Below are 17,619 nucleotides of genomic sequence, written 5' to 3'. Positions count from 1 at the left end.
GAGGACTAACATGAGCACTAGAATGTGCTCATGTTGTGGGTGTGGGAATCATTGTCAAGACACAGACATTGTCCAGACACAGCAGCATGGTAGTGTGTATGTGTAGGCTGGTGTCTGGACTGTGTTACTGTTATTTTAAACACTGTGTGTTCTTAATTGGCCTCTTATCTTTTTACTCTTTGTAGGTGTGTGAGTACGGCTCTCGGTTTGTTCACAGTTTGTCTTTATTGTCCTCTAGCCCTTTTGTTCAATTAATTTTCCAAATAAATGTCCTGAGCAGTGCTGCTGTGCCTCATACACTTGTACAACCACCATACAAGCAATTTTTTGTACTGTTGGAAACCACAACAATACAGCAAGTATTTTTTTTTCTTTTATACATACATTGTTTGTTGGACTTGTAAATATTTCACAGTAACATCAAATGATACATAAAACAACAGTAATACTGTAAACTAAGAATTGATTCATTAATAACCTTGCAAAATAATTAACTACCAGCTAGCTATCTCGCTTTAGAACAGCGAATATCCTGTTCAGGTCAGGGCTCTGTGAAGGCCACTTGAGTTCTTCTACATCGACCTTGGCAAACATTTCTTCTCTGATCTCACTTAGTGCACACTACACCGTCATGCTAAAACAGGTTTGGTCTGCTTAGTTCTAATAAAGGGATATATATATATATATATATATATATATATATATATATATATATATATATATATATATATACAGTCACCGGCCACTTTATTAGGTACACCTTACTAGCACCGGGTTGGACCTCCTTTTGCCTCCAGAACTGCCTTAATCCTTCGTGGCATAGATTCAACAAGGTACTGAAAACATTCCTCATAGATTTCGGTCCAAATTGACATGATGTGAATCTCCCGTTCCACCACATCCCAAAGGTGCTCTATTGGATTGAGATCTGGTGACTGTGGAGGCCATTTGAGTACAGTGAACTCATTGTCATGTTTAAGAAACCAGTCTGAGATGATTCGTGCTTTATGACATGGCGCGTTATCCTGCTAGAAGTAGCCATCAGAAGATGGGTACACTGTGGTCATAAAGGGATGGACATGGTCAGCAACAATACTCAGGTAGGCTGTGGCGTTGACACGATGCTCAATTAGTACTAATGGGCCCAAAGTGTGCCAAGAAAATATCCCCCACACCATTACACCACCACCACCAGCCTGAACTGATGATACAAGGCAGGATGGATCCATGCTTTCATGTTGTTGATGCCAAATTCTGACCCTACCATCCGAATGTCGCAGCAGAAATCGAGACTCATCAGACCAGGCAACGTTTTTTCCAATCTTCTATTGTCCACTTTTGGTGAGCCTGTGCGAATTTTAGCCTCAGTTTCCTGTTCTTAGCTGTCAGGAGTGGCACCGGGTGTGGTCTTCTGCTGCTGTAGCCCATCCGCCTCAAGGTTCGACGTGTTGTGCATTCAGAGATGCTCTTCTGCATACCTCAGTTGTAACTAGTGGTTATTTGAGTTACTGTTGCCTTTCTGTCAGCTCGAACCAGTCTGGCCATTCTCCTCTGACCTCTGGCATCAACAAGGCATTTGCGCCCACAGAACTGCCGCTCACTGGATATTTTCTCTTTTTCGGACCATTCTCTGTAAACCCTAGAGATGGTTGTGCGTGAAAATCCAAGTAGATCAGCAGTTTCTGAAATACTCAGACCAGCCCGTCTGGCACCAACAACCATGCCACGTTCAAAGTCATTTAAATCACCTTCCTTCCCCATTTTGACGCTCGGTTTGAACTGCAGCAGATCGTTTCGACCATGTCTACATGCCTAAATGCATTGAGTTGCTGCCATGTGATTGGCTGATGATAAATTTGCGTTAACGAGCAGTTGGACCTAATAAAGTGTACCTAATAAAGTGGTCGGTGAGTGTATATAGTAAGTGAGTGAGTGAGTGAGTGAGAGAGAGAGAGAGAGAGAGAGAGAGAGAGAGAGAGAGAGCGCGTGAGACCAGCTGGGTTTGTTAACCAAAATGGAACATTCTCATATAAAATTGTTTCCAAAAACAAACAAAACAAAGGAGAACCAAATGTTCTGGGGTTTTGTTTGGGAAACTGGAAAGGATGAGCTGCACACATTTCTGATTGACTGTGAATGGATTGAATCCTGGAAAAAAAATCTGCTGCATTTCTCTTTAAATCTACAGAGTGCTGCTGTACAGCAGGCCAACACTGTGTGTGTGTGTGTGTGTGTGTGTGTGGAGAGAGAGAGAGAGACAGAGAGAGAGAGAGAGAGAGAGAGAGAGAGAGAGAGAGAGAGAGAGTATGAGGGCGGGCCGGATTTAGCTGCTGTCAAAACACAGTAATCAGGGTGCTGCAGAAAGCTGCGACTCTGCTGTTGGTTATTTGTTGGTGTGATTTGTATGAGCAGCGGTGAGGATTCTTCTCGTCTCTCTACAGTGCTCTGGAGGAGGATAATGCAGATGTTTTGGAGACACGCATAGTTGCAGGGACAGTGCTCTAGCGGTTTTAAGGACCTTCTGGTAGTTTTTGGGCAATGCCTTTGATCAGCCTGGATGATGAAGATCAGAGATGGGTTCCTACGCACGTCAACGTGACCGTGCTTCGGGCCAGGGCGCTACGGACCAAGGGCAAGCAGGGCAGCCGCTATGTCTACACCGTTATCCAGCTGGGGAAGCAGAAGTACACGACGGGACTGGCGGAGAAAGCGGCCGAGCCCGGGTGGAACGAGGAATGTTCCTTAGAGCTGCAGCCCGGCCTGCTGGAGTGTGTGGGAGCGCATCCGCCCAGCAGTGGGAATCTGATCCTCACCGTCATGCTCAGGGTTCTCATCGGACTCGACGTGTTTCTAGGGGAAGCCGTGGTGCCTTTGGATAAGGTGTTTCAGGGAGGAACGTGCCCTAGGAACGAGTGAGTGGTGAAATAAGTCGCACATGCTTCAGAAATTCCTCCACAGACTTACTCATGCATGATCTATTTTACTAGGTGCAGACTGGTCCAAAACTCATAACTGCCTTCAATAGCAAACACATAAGTCATTGTAACATCCAGCAAAAGCAAGTCACCGACACTGTTTCTGTTGCAGCAGCTGCTCTCAGCATATTTACACATGGGTGGTACAGGCTGCTACTCCACAAATAACATGTTACCCCCAACTCTGACCTCACATTTCTGTTTCTTTATGCAGAATGGTCAGACTGTATGGATTCTGATTGGTTCGTTTAAATAATAATAGCATAACAGAAGAATAAGATCAAAGCAGAGAGACATTTTTCAGCCAAGTGCACATTCACTTTTGTAATCAAGGAACAAACCAGATCTTGTCCTGTAAATACACTTTACAATTTCTTTCCATTACTAATTACCAAAAGAAACAAAAAAAAACTCATAATTTTAAAGCTTTGTATCTGTTTCTTTTTTGCTAAGCTGTTATGTTTGGCTAAAAAGGGCTGTACTTTCATGTCACAGCTGGACAGACACTTACAAGGAAACAAAAGTGAAAAACCTGTCAAAAACTGACTATAAGACTTGTCTGTATTTGCATGTGGGATACAGATGATAATGTCTGGAAAGGGTAGAGTAACAGCCGAGCTCAGACAGACCCGTGCTCAGCGGTGTGTTGGCGCAGTGCTGGCCTCAGCACAGCCTGTACCGGTGTGTTCTGGGAACATTACAGCATCAAGCATTCACTAAACATGCACCTGCATGTTCTCCCGCATAGCAGTACGCAATAATGCATCTGCTATCTTAAATCATTTTTCTCTCTTAATCCGTCCTTTTTTTGTTTATATGCAGTAATCGGAGGCATTCTGATATGGCTATGTTTGTTTTTTGTTTCTTTTTTTTCACCGTCAGGATGACTGAGCTTTATTTATTGAAAGACAGTTAAATCTATGCCACTGGGGCCTTTAGGCTAAAGCCTTTAAAAGCAAAAGTGAGAAAAGCTATCACTGCATTGAGCTAGCAAACAAATAACACAGTTATGCTGTATCATGGTTTACTTCAGATGCTCTTTTTTTCTGAATTACTGTTGTTTTCATGTACTAAAAGCTAACCAATAAATCAGCCTTAATGCCATTGTGAAATCAAAGCTGACCCAAAGTTAAATCATTCACAATTCATCAGTATAAATTCTCTATCACTTTTTTTCAGGGCTCATCCTAAACTACAATGATTTTCCTTGGCTCTAAATGCCATCATCTGCAACACCATGTATGTGTGGACAGCAAAAATATTATTGAACCAATAATGTATTTCAGGTACGCTGCCCAAGGTCAATTCTCACCTTGTGTTGCTATCTGTTTGGCATTGTTCATGTTCCTCCTCTGTTTGGATTTCCATTCAGTTCTCAAATATTGATGGAAAGTTTCCAACAAAGTGGCTCGTATACCCCTTTTTGAGTATGTGTGAATGAGTGTGCGAATGTATGGTGTGTGTGTGTTTGTGTGTGTGTGACTTGTAATGAAATGGCATCCTATCCAGGCTGTATTGCCAATGTTCCCAGGACAGACTTAAGATCCGTCACCACCAGTGTAACCAGTTACTAAAGACATATTAGTTTCCTTTTTTACATTGCCACTGCTGTGTTTTTAAAAAGTAGCACACACTTAACCTAGAACTGTCTGTTACTGGACTGACAATGATCAAGATTTGCCTGGGAAAACCAATCAAAGTTGTGATGTAATATTTCCCTTATTTCCGGCTGTGCCTCTTTGGCTATTGTGAAAGCATTTGCTGTGTTTACAAGGGAACAGTCAGGAATACAGAGTGTTGGTTCCTCTGTCATGGCTATCAGGGCCTACACTGTTCCTGAATGACTAAGTCATGTGTAGGGAAACAAGGGGAAGATCCAACCTTTCCCACAGTATCGTCAGTCAGCAGACAGTGGTGTAGGAGGGAAGAAACAATGCAAACATCTGGCTTGAATTTTGTTTCATAGCAGACCCACCCCTGTTTTCTCTTTTTTTCACTCACTTTTTCTCTCTCGTCATTTGTGTTGGCCTTTGCACGTGTCAAATTTGTGCTCCTTTGAGGAGCTCTGTATGAGGCCGGAAGTGGAGGAAATACTTGGAACACTGAACCACGAACAAAGGCACGTTGCTACATAAATGCAGTGTGTCAGAGACCCTCCTCTATATGGACTGAGCTATGATTTATGTTTGGCTATAAGAGTTCATACGTTTCTGTTGCTTTAGGTCATCTTTTTACCTGATTCTGTTTATTATCTCCTAGGGAGCAGATTAAAGTCAAACACTTTTGCCAGAGGGTTTCATGAATGACAAAAAATGTTTTAGCAATACAATGCAATTCACATTTCCACATCGAAGCAGCATGGAGGCATCATACAAATGCAGAACAGTTCTATTATCTTTACTTTAACAGATCTCTTTATCACGATTGTCATCAAAAGTTGTGTCTAGAAGATTAGTACATGGAACATAGTTTTAGCTGAGGTTCCTGTGTGTGGATCTCTTTGTTAGTGTTTTGTGGGGCAATTCAGACGAACATCTCTGTGTTTTTTCGCATTTTTTCACACATAATTGTTCATATTAGAGCAAATTGTAAGCCATAAGGTGAAAGGAATTCTGCATAAAGCACAGAGACTGTATTGTGTTGAGGCAATCATTTTGGAAAAAGTATTGAAAAATGTCTGCAGGTTTGACACGCTGTTACACAGAGAGCTTCAGAACCACTGAGACTTTTTCTAAAGTTTCAGACAAGCAAACAGGAAAGAAAGGCTTTTTAGTCAAGGAAGTAACCAAAAACCATAAAGGTCACTGTGATGGAACCAAAGAGGTCCTGTGTGGTGAAGGGAGTGAAAAGACAGAGACCTGAGTGAAAGACAGATGACATCTTGATTGGATTTTACCATAATGCATCTAAAGGACTTTTGGGTCATGTGAAACCAGAGCCTATAAAATGAGGAAACTAAGATTAAAGACTTTGGTCTGAATGCCAAGCAGTGCATCCTAAAGTAGCCAGGACTGAACAATACTGGGCTAATTTCATGCCTAAATTGAGGCACAGTAGTGGTAGCATTGTACCGTTTTTTTGGGGGGGCAAAAGATTAAGATATCAAACACACAAATACTATTGAGGTAAAAGCTGATTAAAAACATTCTGGAGCTTTGATTTTACAGATGTTTTCCCTTCCAACAGAGCAATTATACAGGGGTGTAAGGCTAAAAGATTCTTTGAGTAATTTAAATACAAAAAATGCGAATGGGTGAATTGAAGAGTCAGGCCAAAGAAAATTTTAATTTAACAAAATAATTATTTTTATTTTTATTTATAAATTTGTATTTGCATGTTGATGTAATTCAATGCACTAAAACGGTTTCGTATTCACAGGTATTCCTGTATGCAATTTTAGCAATAAAAATGTTAATATTTCTAAGAAGGACACAAATTAATTGTTTATTTGAAAAGACCCGTCTTATTTTCTCTTGTATATTTAGTATTGCTCTTTAATTAAGAAAAAGTTCTTCTTATCTGATTACTCGAATAATCAATTAAATAATCAGTAGAATGCTCGATTGCTAAAATAATCGACAGCTGGTGTGTTAAAAACAAGTCTTAGTGACCCAGCCATAGGCTAAACTTAAACACATCTAGAAAATCCTGAAAATATCAACAATGTTCTGTGTCTAGTTTGATTAAGTTTGAGAGGTTCTTCAGAGAAAAAATCTCTAAATCCATTTGGACTAACTTTATGTACAATGTGAAATGTTTATTCATCTACTTGTCAAGGTGGAAATACACCCTGGGAGGAGTGCCAGTCCATTGCAGGGCATACTGCATACACACACACATATATATTATAAATGTGTAGGTGTCCTTTAACATAGCTAATCCTACTACAGGGACATAGACTATATGGAAAAAAGTTTGTGCACACCTGACCATACGATTCGTGTTGCTTTTGTACTTTTTGAACATCCGCTTTTCTAGTTTAAGTAAAGGAAAAATGTATTGCTACTGCATGTAACGTCATCCTATATAACAAATCTGTGCCCCAATACTTTTGTCCATATAGTGTAGGAGATTACTGTAGAATGTAGAAGAAACCCATACAGACAGAGAGAGAATATGCGAAACTTGGCATAGGATTAAACTTGCACTCGAATCGAACCAGAGAGCCATGAGGAAAGACTATAATTTCAATTGGTCATCCATCTTAGAGTAAGCCTGTTCATTTCAAATAATAAAAGAGTAAAGGGATATGGAGCTTTTCTAAATGCACTTTCCATGAAATATTACAGAGTCTGATTTAAAATGTGTGTGCTTGGTGTCTCTGGTACAGGTGGCTAAAGTTGCACTCTAAAGCTGGAAGAAAGGAGAAAGAGCGAGGAGAGCTGCAACTTACCATCCAGTTCACTCGCAATAACATGACAGCCAGCATGTATGATCTGACCATCCAGGACAAACCTCGCTCAGCCTTTGGCAAGTTGAGAGACCGTGTCACAGGCAAGAAAAGAGGAGACGTGGAGTCAACCTCAGCCATCCTCCCCGGACGCTATGCCGCTTTGTCAAGCTCAACGAGTCAGCATTTCCAGGAGGATGGTGGTGGAGAGGACCAAGTACAAGAGGAGTGTAGTGATGAAGGCAAGAGCAAGGTGAAGGGCTTCTTTCTGAAGGGGAAGTTGCGAAAGAACTCAGACACACAATCCTGTTCTTCATTGGCTTCAGAAAGCAGCATGGCGTCATCAGCAGGGGATCCTTTTGTTCCCATTGAGCTATGCAGCACACCTGTCTACAGCACCAGAGTCGCGGATCCTTTCCGCACTGACTCCGACAGTGGAGTAAAGGGTAGGACACTTTGGGAACAGATAGATTTAGTGCCGTTAATTTGAAGGGCAACATGTTTTTTTTACAGTAGGTGCAGGAGCAGTCCTTACAGATTGTACAATTATCTGGTACCCAGAGAATATCAAATATTCCATATCTGTTAATTAAAATATAGTGTTCGACGAAAGTTCCAATGCTGGCAGAATATAACTAATTATCTATTACTAATTCTTCAAAAACAAAAACATGTTTAATAAAAAAAAATATAAAAAAATAAAAAACAATATGGGTACCACCTGATACGTACCACCTGTAATAAGGATTGGACACACCACGCATTTAGAAATGTTATAGAGAAATTGGCAAGACCAATATAAGCAATTAAAAGTTGACCACATAACTACAATACAATATATTCAATCAATTTGGTTTAAATAAAATCAAGCAATGTCTTTTAAGAAACAAGTAGCCGGCAATAAATAGAGTAGAAGTTAGTTACAGCTCGTTTATAAGGTTCATTCAACCTGATTTGCAGCAAGATTGCCATCTAGACAGCATTTTAAACATTTTGCTAACCTTTAGCATAAGACTTTTATTTATTGTATTAAAATATAGTAATTGTTGGGGATTGCCCCAACTTTCAAATATGTTATTGGCCACAGCAGAACAATGGTCAGAGAGTTGGAGTCATCCGATTTGGCAGAATTTGACTATGTATTACACAAGAATATCCATATTCACAGCCTAATGTGCTTGAGGTAGTTTTAGCTTCACAGACTTTCCTGCACGGCATCAGTGATAGTGTGACTGTGCTCTGCTGCACAGCTAGTGTGGCGCTGTACATAGGTAGCTATATTCAGTTCGTACATATTTGCTGCCCCACGTTAGTTGCTTACACCGCTGCACACTTGCCACTTGCACTTAACGGAAGAGAATTCACAACATTAGTGATCCTTTGTCAGTGTACTTGTTTTGTTTTTATGTTGCTATATTTTCTCTCAGATGTATTGAAAAAAGTGATAGTCAGTCAGATATATATAATCAATTAGTGGTAGATTTACAAATCCTTGACAGTACTTCAGTCAGATTTTGTTTGCTATGCTTTGTTAAATGTGTACTCTTTGTGCTTTAGCACACTCTGTGTTTAAACTTTCTGTCTTCTGTTTTCTCGCTCTGTCCATGCAGTGTTCACAGCTCCTAAAGTAATGACCCACAAGCGTGCACACAGCGATGAGGCTAGTAAGATCACAGTTGCCTCACGTCCCAGTACGGCTGTAGAGAGTGTAAAGGGCCAAAATATCCTGCTCTCTAAGTCTACTCTCTGCATCAATGGCAGCCATGTTTACGCCGAACCCGTCTACTCCAAAACACCAGGGAATCTGCCAATCAAACGCACGCTACTAGAGAAATGCTCTCCTTTATCACGCTCGCTGCAGAATCTTACACGCCGCAGTGAAGAGACACAAAGACGTAGCTCTATGGACAAGAGCAAAAGGGAGCTTGAGGGAGATGGTGACGGTTGCTCAGCACTTACAGAGGGATTCACCACCTCAGTGGGGAAGCCAGTGCATGCAACTGCACCCCTGGTGATGGCTTCTTCGGCTACTGATGTCTCAGATAAAGGGAAGAAGCTGAGGAAGACTTTGTTCTCTAGTGGAAGAAGCGACTCACTCCCATCTAAAACTGAGCAGGGTCAGGAGGGACGTATGCGTGGATGGTTCGGTTCCAGTGACGGGCAAAACAAGCCAAGGTGAGTGATGGTGCTTAAGCACTTAAGTTACAAAGAATCCAAACATATCGACTGCCTGATCAGGGTAGACTTATCTCTAAATCTTTGTTCTCTATAAGTGTTTAAACAGGTTTATAGTATGTAGTCTTCAAAACATTATCTCAGTGGATATACAGGAACTGTTCACATCCTTTAATGCTTTACATCTTTGCCTTGTATCAGTCATGTGCTGCAAACATTTTCAGTTATATATATATTGGCAAAAGAAAGCATTCATTATGGCTACATTATAGATCATTTTATTATATTTTTGTATTGTTTGTGCATGAACACATTGAAGATGTATTACTCTTCATTTTTTTTCTTTTTTCCTTTTTTATGTATTTTGATATTATATTGCTAAGTAATTTTATTTTAATAAACAATGAGCAAATTTTTTTACTGTTTTTGTTATAGTTTACACCTCCATTACATTTAAACTCATGAGCAAAAGTTTTCTGTCAGGTTGTTTTCAGCATTTTTATGTAACAGGAATGGACATTGTTTTAATTCAGATATTTTAGTGTTGATTAAATCATTCAAAGAGACGGTTTAAATCATGCCATGCTACAAAATGTCAAAAAAAGTCAACTCCATAAAACCAATCTAAACCTTAAGCATTAGAATTATGTTTCAACTTTTTTTTTTATCAAGACAATCTTTTTATAAATCCCTTTAGTAGCGGTTATGGCCCTAACGCTTGGATATGACTAAGAGGACTACTTGTGCATTCCCTCCACAGGCTGGGAGTTCCTCCTAAAGTAGAAAGCAGCCCAGAAACATCCACTTCCCTCTCTCCTTGCTACCCCACTGTACCACCACACTCTCTTTCTCTAGTTTGTGCTTCTAGCCATAAGTCGTCCTCTTCTGTTGGCCCTCACTCTAATCCATTCACTCATCCTTCACCTCCACCACCCTCTATTTCCCCTACCAACCCTTTTCTCACACGACTGCAAAGGAACCCTTTTTTTGAGGATCTCATAGCTGAAGAAGCTTTGAAATCTCCTCCTGCGATTTCCAGTAACTCAACATACAGCCATTACCCAGCATTCCCTCTGAAGTGTGGCTTTCCAAGCACTTTTCATAATACCACACCAAACAAAATGTCTATAAAAAGAGAGAGGCCTCGGAGTGTAGCTAGGCAGAGTTCTCTTCCTACCTTAATGTCTGGGACACCAGAGACAGCCACTGTGAACTCCGATAATGCAGTGCAAGCAGGGCATCCTTTGTCCAAGAGTCGAGGGGAATGGGATGAATTTGAGGCTTTGGCCAGTAGCCGTCTTAAATCACCAGTTGGGACACCTACTCGACCACCCTCAGCCCCAATTCCTCCTTCACCTCCTAACTCTTATCCTGTAGAATCTTGCAGTATTAAACCCAGGGTTGACGAACGAATCTTCAATGACTGTAACCTGCCTGCCTTAACCTCACGAAGGCCAGTGAGGACCCCGCTTTCCTTTCAAGAGAGGTGCTCAGATGGCTGGCTTGACAGGGCACAGGAGCTTGCAGTCCAAAAAGAAGCTTGCCTGCTCTTCCAGACAGATTTGGCCTCAGTACGACATAGAGAGAGACATAGAGATGCAAACACCAAAGTTTCTCATTTAGATAAAGACATGAACTGCGTTATTCTGGACCAGGATGTGAATGTTTGTCTGTCTGCAAATACTGTTCGAATGCACAAAGATGAAAATCTAAACATTTTGCAAAATTGTCAAGAGAAAATTTGGACTGAGGGAGGCTTAAAAATTGCTTCAACGAATTCACATTATAAGTATGAACACATACAGGAAAACTCCCTGCATTCTGCAAGTGATCACACTGTGCCCAGTATTCCATTTTGCCTCTCAGACTGTGATACGACTGTGAGTGAATCACTGTGCAGTGACTTTCAGGTCCAGCTAAATCCTGAATCTTCCTTTGAACTGAAGCCCTTTGGGAACACAATAACTGCTGAGGTCATCACTAATCCAGATTCCAATAATAATAACACAAATGACACTTCTGAGTTTGCTTTTATTGATTGTGACAGCTCAGCTTCAGATGTGAACCAGACTACCTTTGGCATGATAGCTAAAGAGAGCAATAAGGCATCAACCCAGTGTCAAGATTTATTAAACAGGAAGGCAGAGCTTGAATCAATATTCCGTAAGGAAATTCCAGAAACTGATGTTATTACAAGTGAAAAGTTTACCAATGAAGATTATGAAAAACACTGTGAAAACTTAGAACAACACAGCATCCAACCACATACAAATTTCACCTTAAGGGTTGAATCAGAGGATCCCAATCACAAAGAGTGCTCTGTTAGTCCACAAACAATCCCACAACGAGACAGGGATGACGGAAGCATGACAGAAAAGCTTAAACCTAAGGCAACAGAAGACAATGCAGGCTCTGATGTGCCTCATGAAGTTAAATGCTGTCTGATTTATGACAAGATTAAGACTAAAACAGCTGAACTCAAGCTAGAAGCAAATATGCCCAATGTTCCTGTTTCAGAGAGTCACACAAACACTGAGTCACCTTTGACTCTTACAGACTGCATCAGTTTTGAGGATTTGCATGCTCGAGTAGCACCAAGAGGCTCAAGAAGCCCTTCCAACATTGAAGTTAGATCAGCGCGCACCAGAACACGATCAAATACAAACTCCCCCAAGACAGACCCCAGTGCAGTTTTACCAACAGTCAGCTCTGAAATCAGTTCAGCCAAAATTTCACACTCAGACCTTATTGGGCATACAAGTTCATCCCCTTTTTTCTCCCATCCTAATGCCACTTCTGATCCCAGCCTGTCCCCACTTATGCATTATCCACCTGCAAGGCCCGGCTTGGGAAGCTCTCTGGCTGAAGCCTCCAACATTACCTCCTCACTCCAGCTGCAGTCCACTGCAAAGCACACACTTACCCCAGAGGAGGCAGAATCGGCTAGCAGTCGCCCTCCCGCTGAGGAGAGCAGGTGAGACCTCAGAGCCTCCTAGTGTTATCACTGCTCCTTTCCTCCCTCACTTGAGACACACACTCCATTCTGACACCCAGGTGCAGGAGGACAGGGTTACATACATGAATATATATATATATATATATATATATATATATATATATATATATATATATATATATATATATATATATATATATATATATATATATATACACACTATCCAGGAATTAGCTTTTGTTTCTTCAATATCTCTATCTAATTTGGTTTGTTCTATTCTGGTCTTTCTTTGTCCATCTCTGCTACAATGCTAAGTTCAGCATTGCTCATGTGATAGATTATTTTGCTGGTTTTCTCTTTCGGCTTGATTTGTTTTTCGTTGCCTCCAGTTTTTGCTTCTTATTATTCGCGCATCTGTTTCACTGTATCATAAACATATCATATACAGTCTGTCTTTAAATGGTGTTGCTAGATTAAAAAAACAAGAATGTGATCAAGTTAGGGATTCCAATAGAAGAGTTTAGATCACGTCAATTAAGATGTCAATCAAGCCACTGAGACTGCACAATACAAGCAAAATGCTGCTTAATATTGTGATTATGATTTGCTAAGCCTTATTATTTACAGATACATTTTAAAATCCATTATGATATATTGGCATTAATATTGATAATATATTGCTATATTAACAATATATTGATATTTTTTTTAAAGTTACATTTTTATGATAGAATATCAACATCAAGCCTGTATGTATAGGTAGATACTTGATACTATGCAGCACTGATATCCATACAGATGCCAAGCCTGCTTTCCATCTTCTGCTTCTGTGAAATACCTGTCATGCATCAGTCAAACATTAATGTTAAAGATGATGTATTTCCTGTGCTTGACAGAATGTAGCGGCAGTAAATCACATTCATATTCGCATAACATCATATATGGCACTTCAGCACTTCATAATAAGCTGGTGCTTCCCTAATTATGACTACAGTTTTCACACACATAATTTTGATGCCTGATCTAGATCGCTTACTGAGGATGTTTCAGATTGATCAGGAAACACAATGAAAGAAAGTGCATATGCAGTTTACAGATATTAAATGTATTTCAGTGCGACTGACTATTTTCTTATACTTTCTCAGCAGTCAGCACTGCTGAAACCTTACATATCACAAATCAACAAGTCATAAATCACTAACAGTCTCTATTGATATTTTGCATCACTTGTTTACCCATATATTAAAAGCATAAAGCGCCTAATGTTATAATTGGTAATACAATAAAATGCCTGATTTCACATTGTTATTGCTGTTCATTCAGCCCCCATCCAGTGAAGCCTCTGGCCAACCCAGCAGTACCAGGAGAGAAGAAATCGGTTTTGGAGAAGCTGCGTTCCTCCATCCATCCTGGACGCGCCACACAGCAGACCATGGCTGAACCGGAAAAAACACAGGTAGTGCAGGCTTTCCGATTTTACAAAATCTTAGCATTCAGAGGCTGGTAGCATGCTGTACCTGTGTTACTGTAATTGAGGTTTTTTGTGTACTTTTACTTTTTATAGTTTTCAAAAGCTGTCATTTTACTTTTACTTAAGTAGGTTCTGTTTGAAGTATTGTACTTAACTACATTTTAAATCATATCTGTTACTGAGTAAAAAAATAAAAATAGTACAAGGGGGGAAAAAATCGTGCCCCAGAAACGACTGCACTGATTGGTTGATGGGCAGGAGAACAAACGCGCTAAACTCACAGTAAAGAAAGATGGAGACAGGCAAGACAGATGCTGAAAGTGAAAAGCTCTCGAATCAAAAGTTTTCAATGCGTGCATTCACTCTGAATTCTGAATCTGCATTTGCGATTTCTCTCATCATAAATGAGCTTATAACTGGAGATTTTTTTTTTGCTGTGAAAGTGCATAACTCGCATTAGACTCAAGTCATGGACTGTAGTGGGTCCATGATACCCACCACCCCACCCCCACTGTTTAAAAAGTAACTCAGTACATTTTAAATTAGCTTCTTTTTTGCTTTTACTTTAGTAGATTTTTAGACTGGTAACTTTACTTGTACTTAAATAAAATGTTGTTCAATCAACAGTAGTTTTTTTAAATAGAATATTTTATTACTCTTTCTGCCTCTGGTAACATTAATAACATCATTGTGGAAAATTCAAGATTTAAAGAGAAAACCAGTTCCTACTAGTGACTTTTTACACGAATCTCTGAAACACTGACCAGAGGCTTCTGTAGAACTGAACAGCTCTTCGCTTTTTGGATTACTTGGTGTGAGTACTTGCAGTACTTACTGATTTTTATATTCTGTGCTACTCATATAAACTTTTATAGCATTTATTAAAATTTTTATTTGTAGAAAACCAATCTAAGGATAAATGTAATACCAAATCATTTCAGATAATAAAAGAGTGGCAGAATTACACTTAAAGACTATTCAGGCTCAAATTAAGTCAGAATGTATTTGCATTGATTGTACATATAGAAAGACATTTTTACTTTTGGTACTTGTGCTATAACATAACATTTAACATTATACCTGAGAATTAAAAACGGATAAAAAACGGTGCTGAAATATAAAATTACTTCCCCTCAAATTGGTCCTCTACCAATTTCCCTTTCATGAGCTAGGTTTTTGATATCATATAACACCTACCAGCTGAGGCACACAAAGCCAGCTGAGTGCAACTTTTTAAACTGATGGGCAGGATAGGTCACAGTTCAGTGCACCACTCAGAGAAATACCCACTGTACCCTCTTCTGCATACATTAGCTTATAGTCTCTTACAGCTGATTAGTGTCAATCTGATTGACTAGAAAGAATGTGTTCCATCCCTCCCACCTAGAAAACATGACCCAATTTGCTCCCTTGTCTCCAGGCAATGTGTGTGCACGTGTGTGTGTGTGTGTGTGTGTGTGTGTGTGTGTGTGTGTGTGTGTGTGTGTGTGTGTGTGTGTGTGTGTGTGTGTGCATGTGTGTGTGTGTGTGTGTGTGTGTGTGTGTACTAAATCAAACAAATAAAGAATTCACCCTTATTTGTATTCATACTCATTTATAAGGTTCCCCAGGAATTGGAAAATGGTTTTGTATGTCTTTTTGTTTCCCAGACACATAACTGTATTGAAGGTGTGTCATTTCGAATATTGTTTTTCATTTTTAGCAGCCAAATTAATATGACCCATAAACAGTGCATTAATTTTTTAAAGTAGCAAACAGAGCACATGGCATGAAATCAAAAGGGGAAAAAAAGTTTATTTATGCACTAACCAGACAGACTGATCTCATTAATCTACCATACATCCTAGCTTTGCCCTAATGTGCTGTGTTTGTGTATCAGGTGTTCATATCAGAAGCCCACACTCACTACCAGACTATGAGTAACATGGAGCTGATTGCACTATTGCTGCAACAGGAGATTGATGCGGAGAGGCAGCGGGCTGAGTCAGAGCTCCAGGCCACGCTTTTGGAGAAGCGTGAGGCTGAGCTGAAGAAACTAAAGGTCCAGGTGCGAGACCTGGAGGACTACATCGACAAGCTGCTGGTGCGCATCATGGAGCAAACACCCACCTTGCTGCAGGTGCGCGCCCGGCCCAAATGATGTGTGCTTCGCTTTACTACAGCTGACGTTTTCACCCATTTGCCATCTAGTCACAGTACTGTCCTGTTCACTGACATACCCCCAAGCTTTGCAAACATCATTTTGAACAATATGTGGACGACTCAGGGCCAGAGTTTGAAACGTTATTCGACGAGTGGTTTTTCATGTTTCTCACTAGAATATTTCCACTGTAGGTTTTGCCGCATAAAATGTTTCTATTACAGAATTCAAACAGTATTAATTTGCATCTATGAAAGGTATTCAAAACTAAAAATCAATAAGAAAATACACCACACACTACAAATCAAACACTGCCTAAAGAGAAGGACTAGTAGTACTATTCATTGCTCTTGTACACAAGCACTGCAGGATTATCTGTTTGCTTGTAAGTGGTTGTAAACACCAAACTGAACAAAATAGTAAGGAAAGACATACAGTATACATTACAAGGTCAAAAGTTAATATACACTTGATAATTATACTCATATGTGTTTTGATTTTTTGTTTTGTTTTTGCATAATTTCAGATTTAGCTTCTTTTTTGCTGTTATAATAACTTACACTCTTGACTGCTTCCACTATATTTTGGGGTGTGTCTGTGGGCATTTGCCTGTTAAAGAGATTTATTGAAGTCAGGCAATCATGCCTGTTGAGAAGCCCTAGGGTGAGATGTGTGTTCATGCTTTGTGCATTGCCATACTGGAGCAGGTTTAGTTCCAATGTTACAGTAAAAAAGAGATGATAACGCTACTGATTGCAAAGACCATCTACTGTATACAATTGTGTGCTTCCAATATTGTGGCAACGGTTTGGGGAAGGCCCACATATAAGTGTGGTGTCTAGGTTTGAACAAACAATTGCCCATATATTGTATTTCTATGATGTTCCATTGTGATCCTTAAGCTTTTCTGCATTTCAGATCCTTATCAATGGCTTCTTAGAACAATCTGTGTAGTATCCATTATAGCTTACATGCTATAGCTGAAATACTTTTTTCCAAAATCTTGCTGCTTTTCTCGTCTTCCATGAGCACTTCAGTGAAACGTCCACTTACGTGCTTTCAAGCGCTTCAATTAATTACAAATTCTCAGGTCGGTCTTCTAATTATAAAATGTTCCATTAAGCAAATGTGAATTCTGTTCTGATTATCCAAAAGATTTTGGATGCAAAATAATCTATTTCCATTATATGTCTGTAAATATCGCTAACAGATATACTCTACACTGTATTATGCAATGCTGTCTAACACAGTCAGCTTCTTCCATATTATACAAATAAATGCATGTTCATCATTGCAACTGAGCATTTAGAACCAAAAAGCACCTACATGTAAGCGACATAATAGTATATTCTAGGCATCACACAGTAGTTTATCATGCTGTTGTATATTTCCATAGCTGCTCGCTGTAAAAGTAGTTCGATTGGCAAACATGCAAAGGAAAATAACCATTAAGCAACCGGAGGAGACTACATTCAGATTGTTGAAGAATGTAATGATGACCGCTTTTGTTAA

General features: G+C 39.8%; 1 protein-coding gene across 2 annotated transcripts; it reads left to right on the top strand.

The window, feature by feature from the left end:
- Positions 1-2,214: 2,214 nt before the first annotated feature.
- On the top strand, positions 2,215-16,381 carry rab11fip5b (RAB11 family interacting protein 5b (class I)). Of its 2 annotated transcripts, XM_083559729.1 has the most exons (6): positions 2,215-2,912; positions 7,306-7,811; positions 8,976-9,540; positions 10,301-12,514; positions 13,820-13,952; positions 15,847-16,381. In XM_083559729.1, the coding sequence occupies exons 1-6, from the start codon at positions 2,539-2,541 to the stop codon at positions 16,105-16,107; spliced, it is 4,053 nt and encodes a 1,350-aa protein (XP_083415855.1). In that variant the 5' UTR covers positions 2,215-2,538; the 3' UTR covers positions 16,108-16,381. The 2 variants fall into 2 exon arrangements, with proteins under 2 accessions (XP_083415855.1, XP_083415856.1); XM_083559730.1 differs by lacking the exon at positions 10,301-12,514 and having other exon boundaries at positions 2,293-2,912.
- The last annotated feature ends 1,238 nt before the right edge of the window (positions 16,382-17,619 follow it).

This window comes from Silurus aristotelis, assembly GCF_946808225.1.
Source record: "Silurus aristotelis genome assembly, chromosome: 14".
Lineage (NCBI taxonomy): Eukaryota > Metazoa > Chordata > Actinopteri > Siluriformes > Siluridae > Silurus > Silurus aristotelis.
Note: the sequence above shows the minus strand (reverse complement) of the source record. Positions and strands in the feature narration are given on the sequence as shown.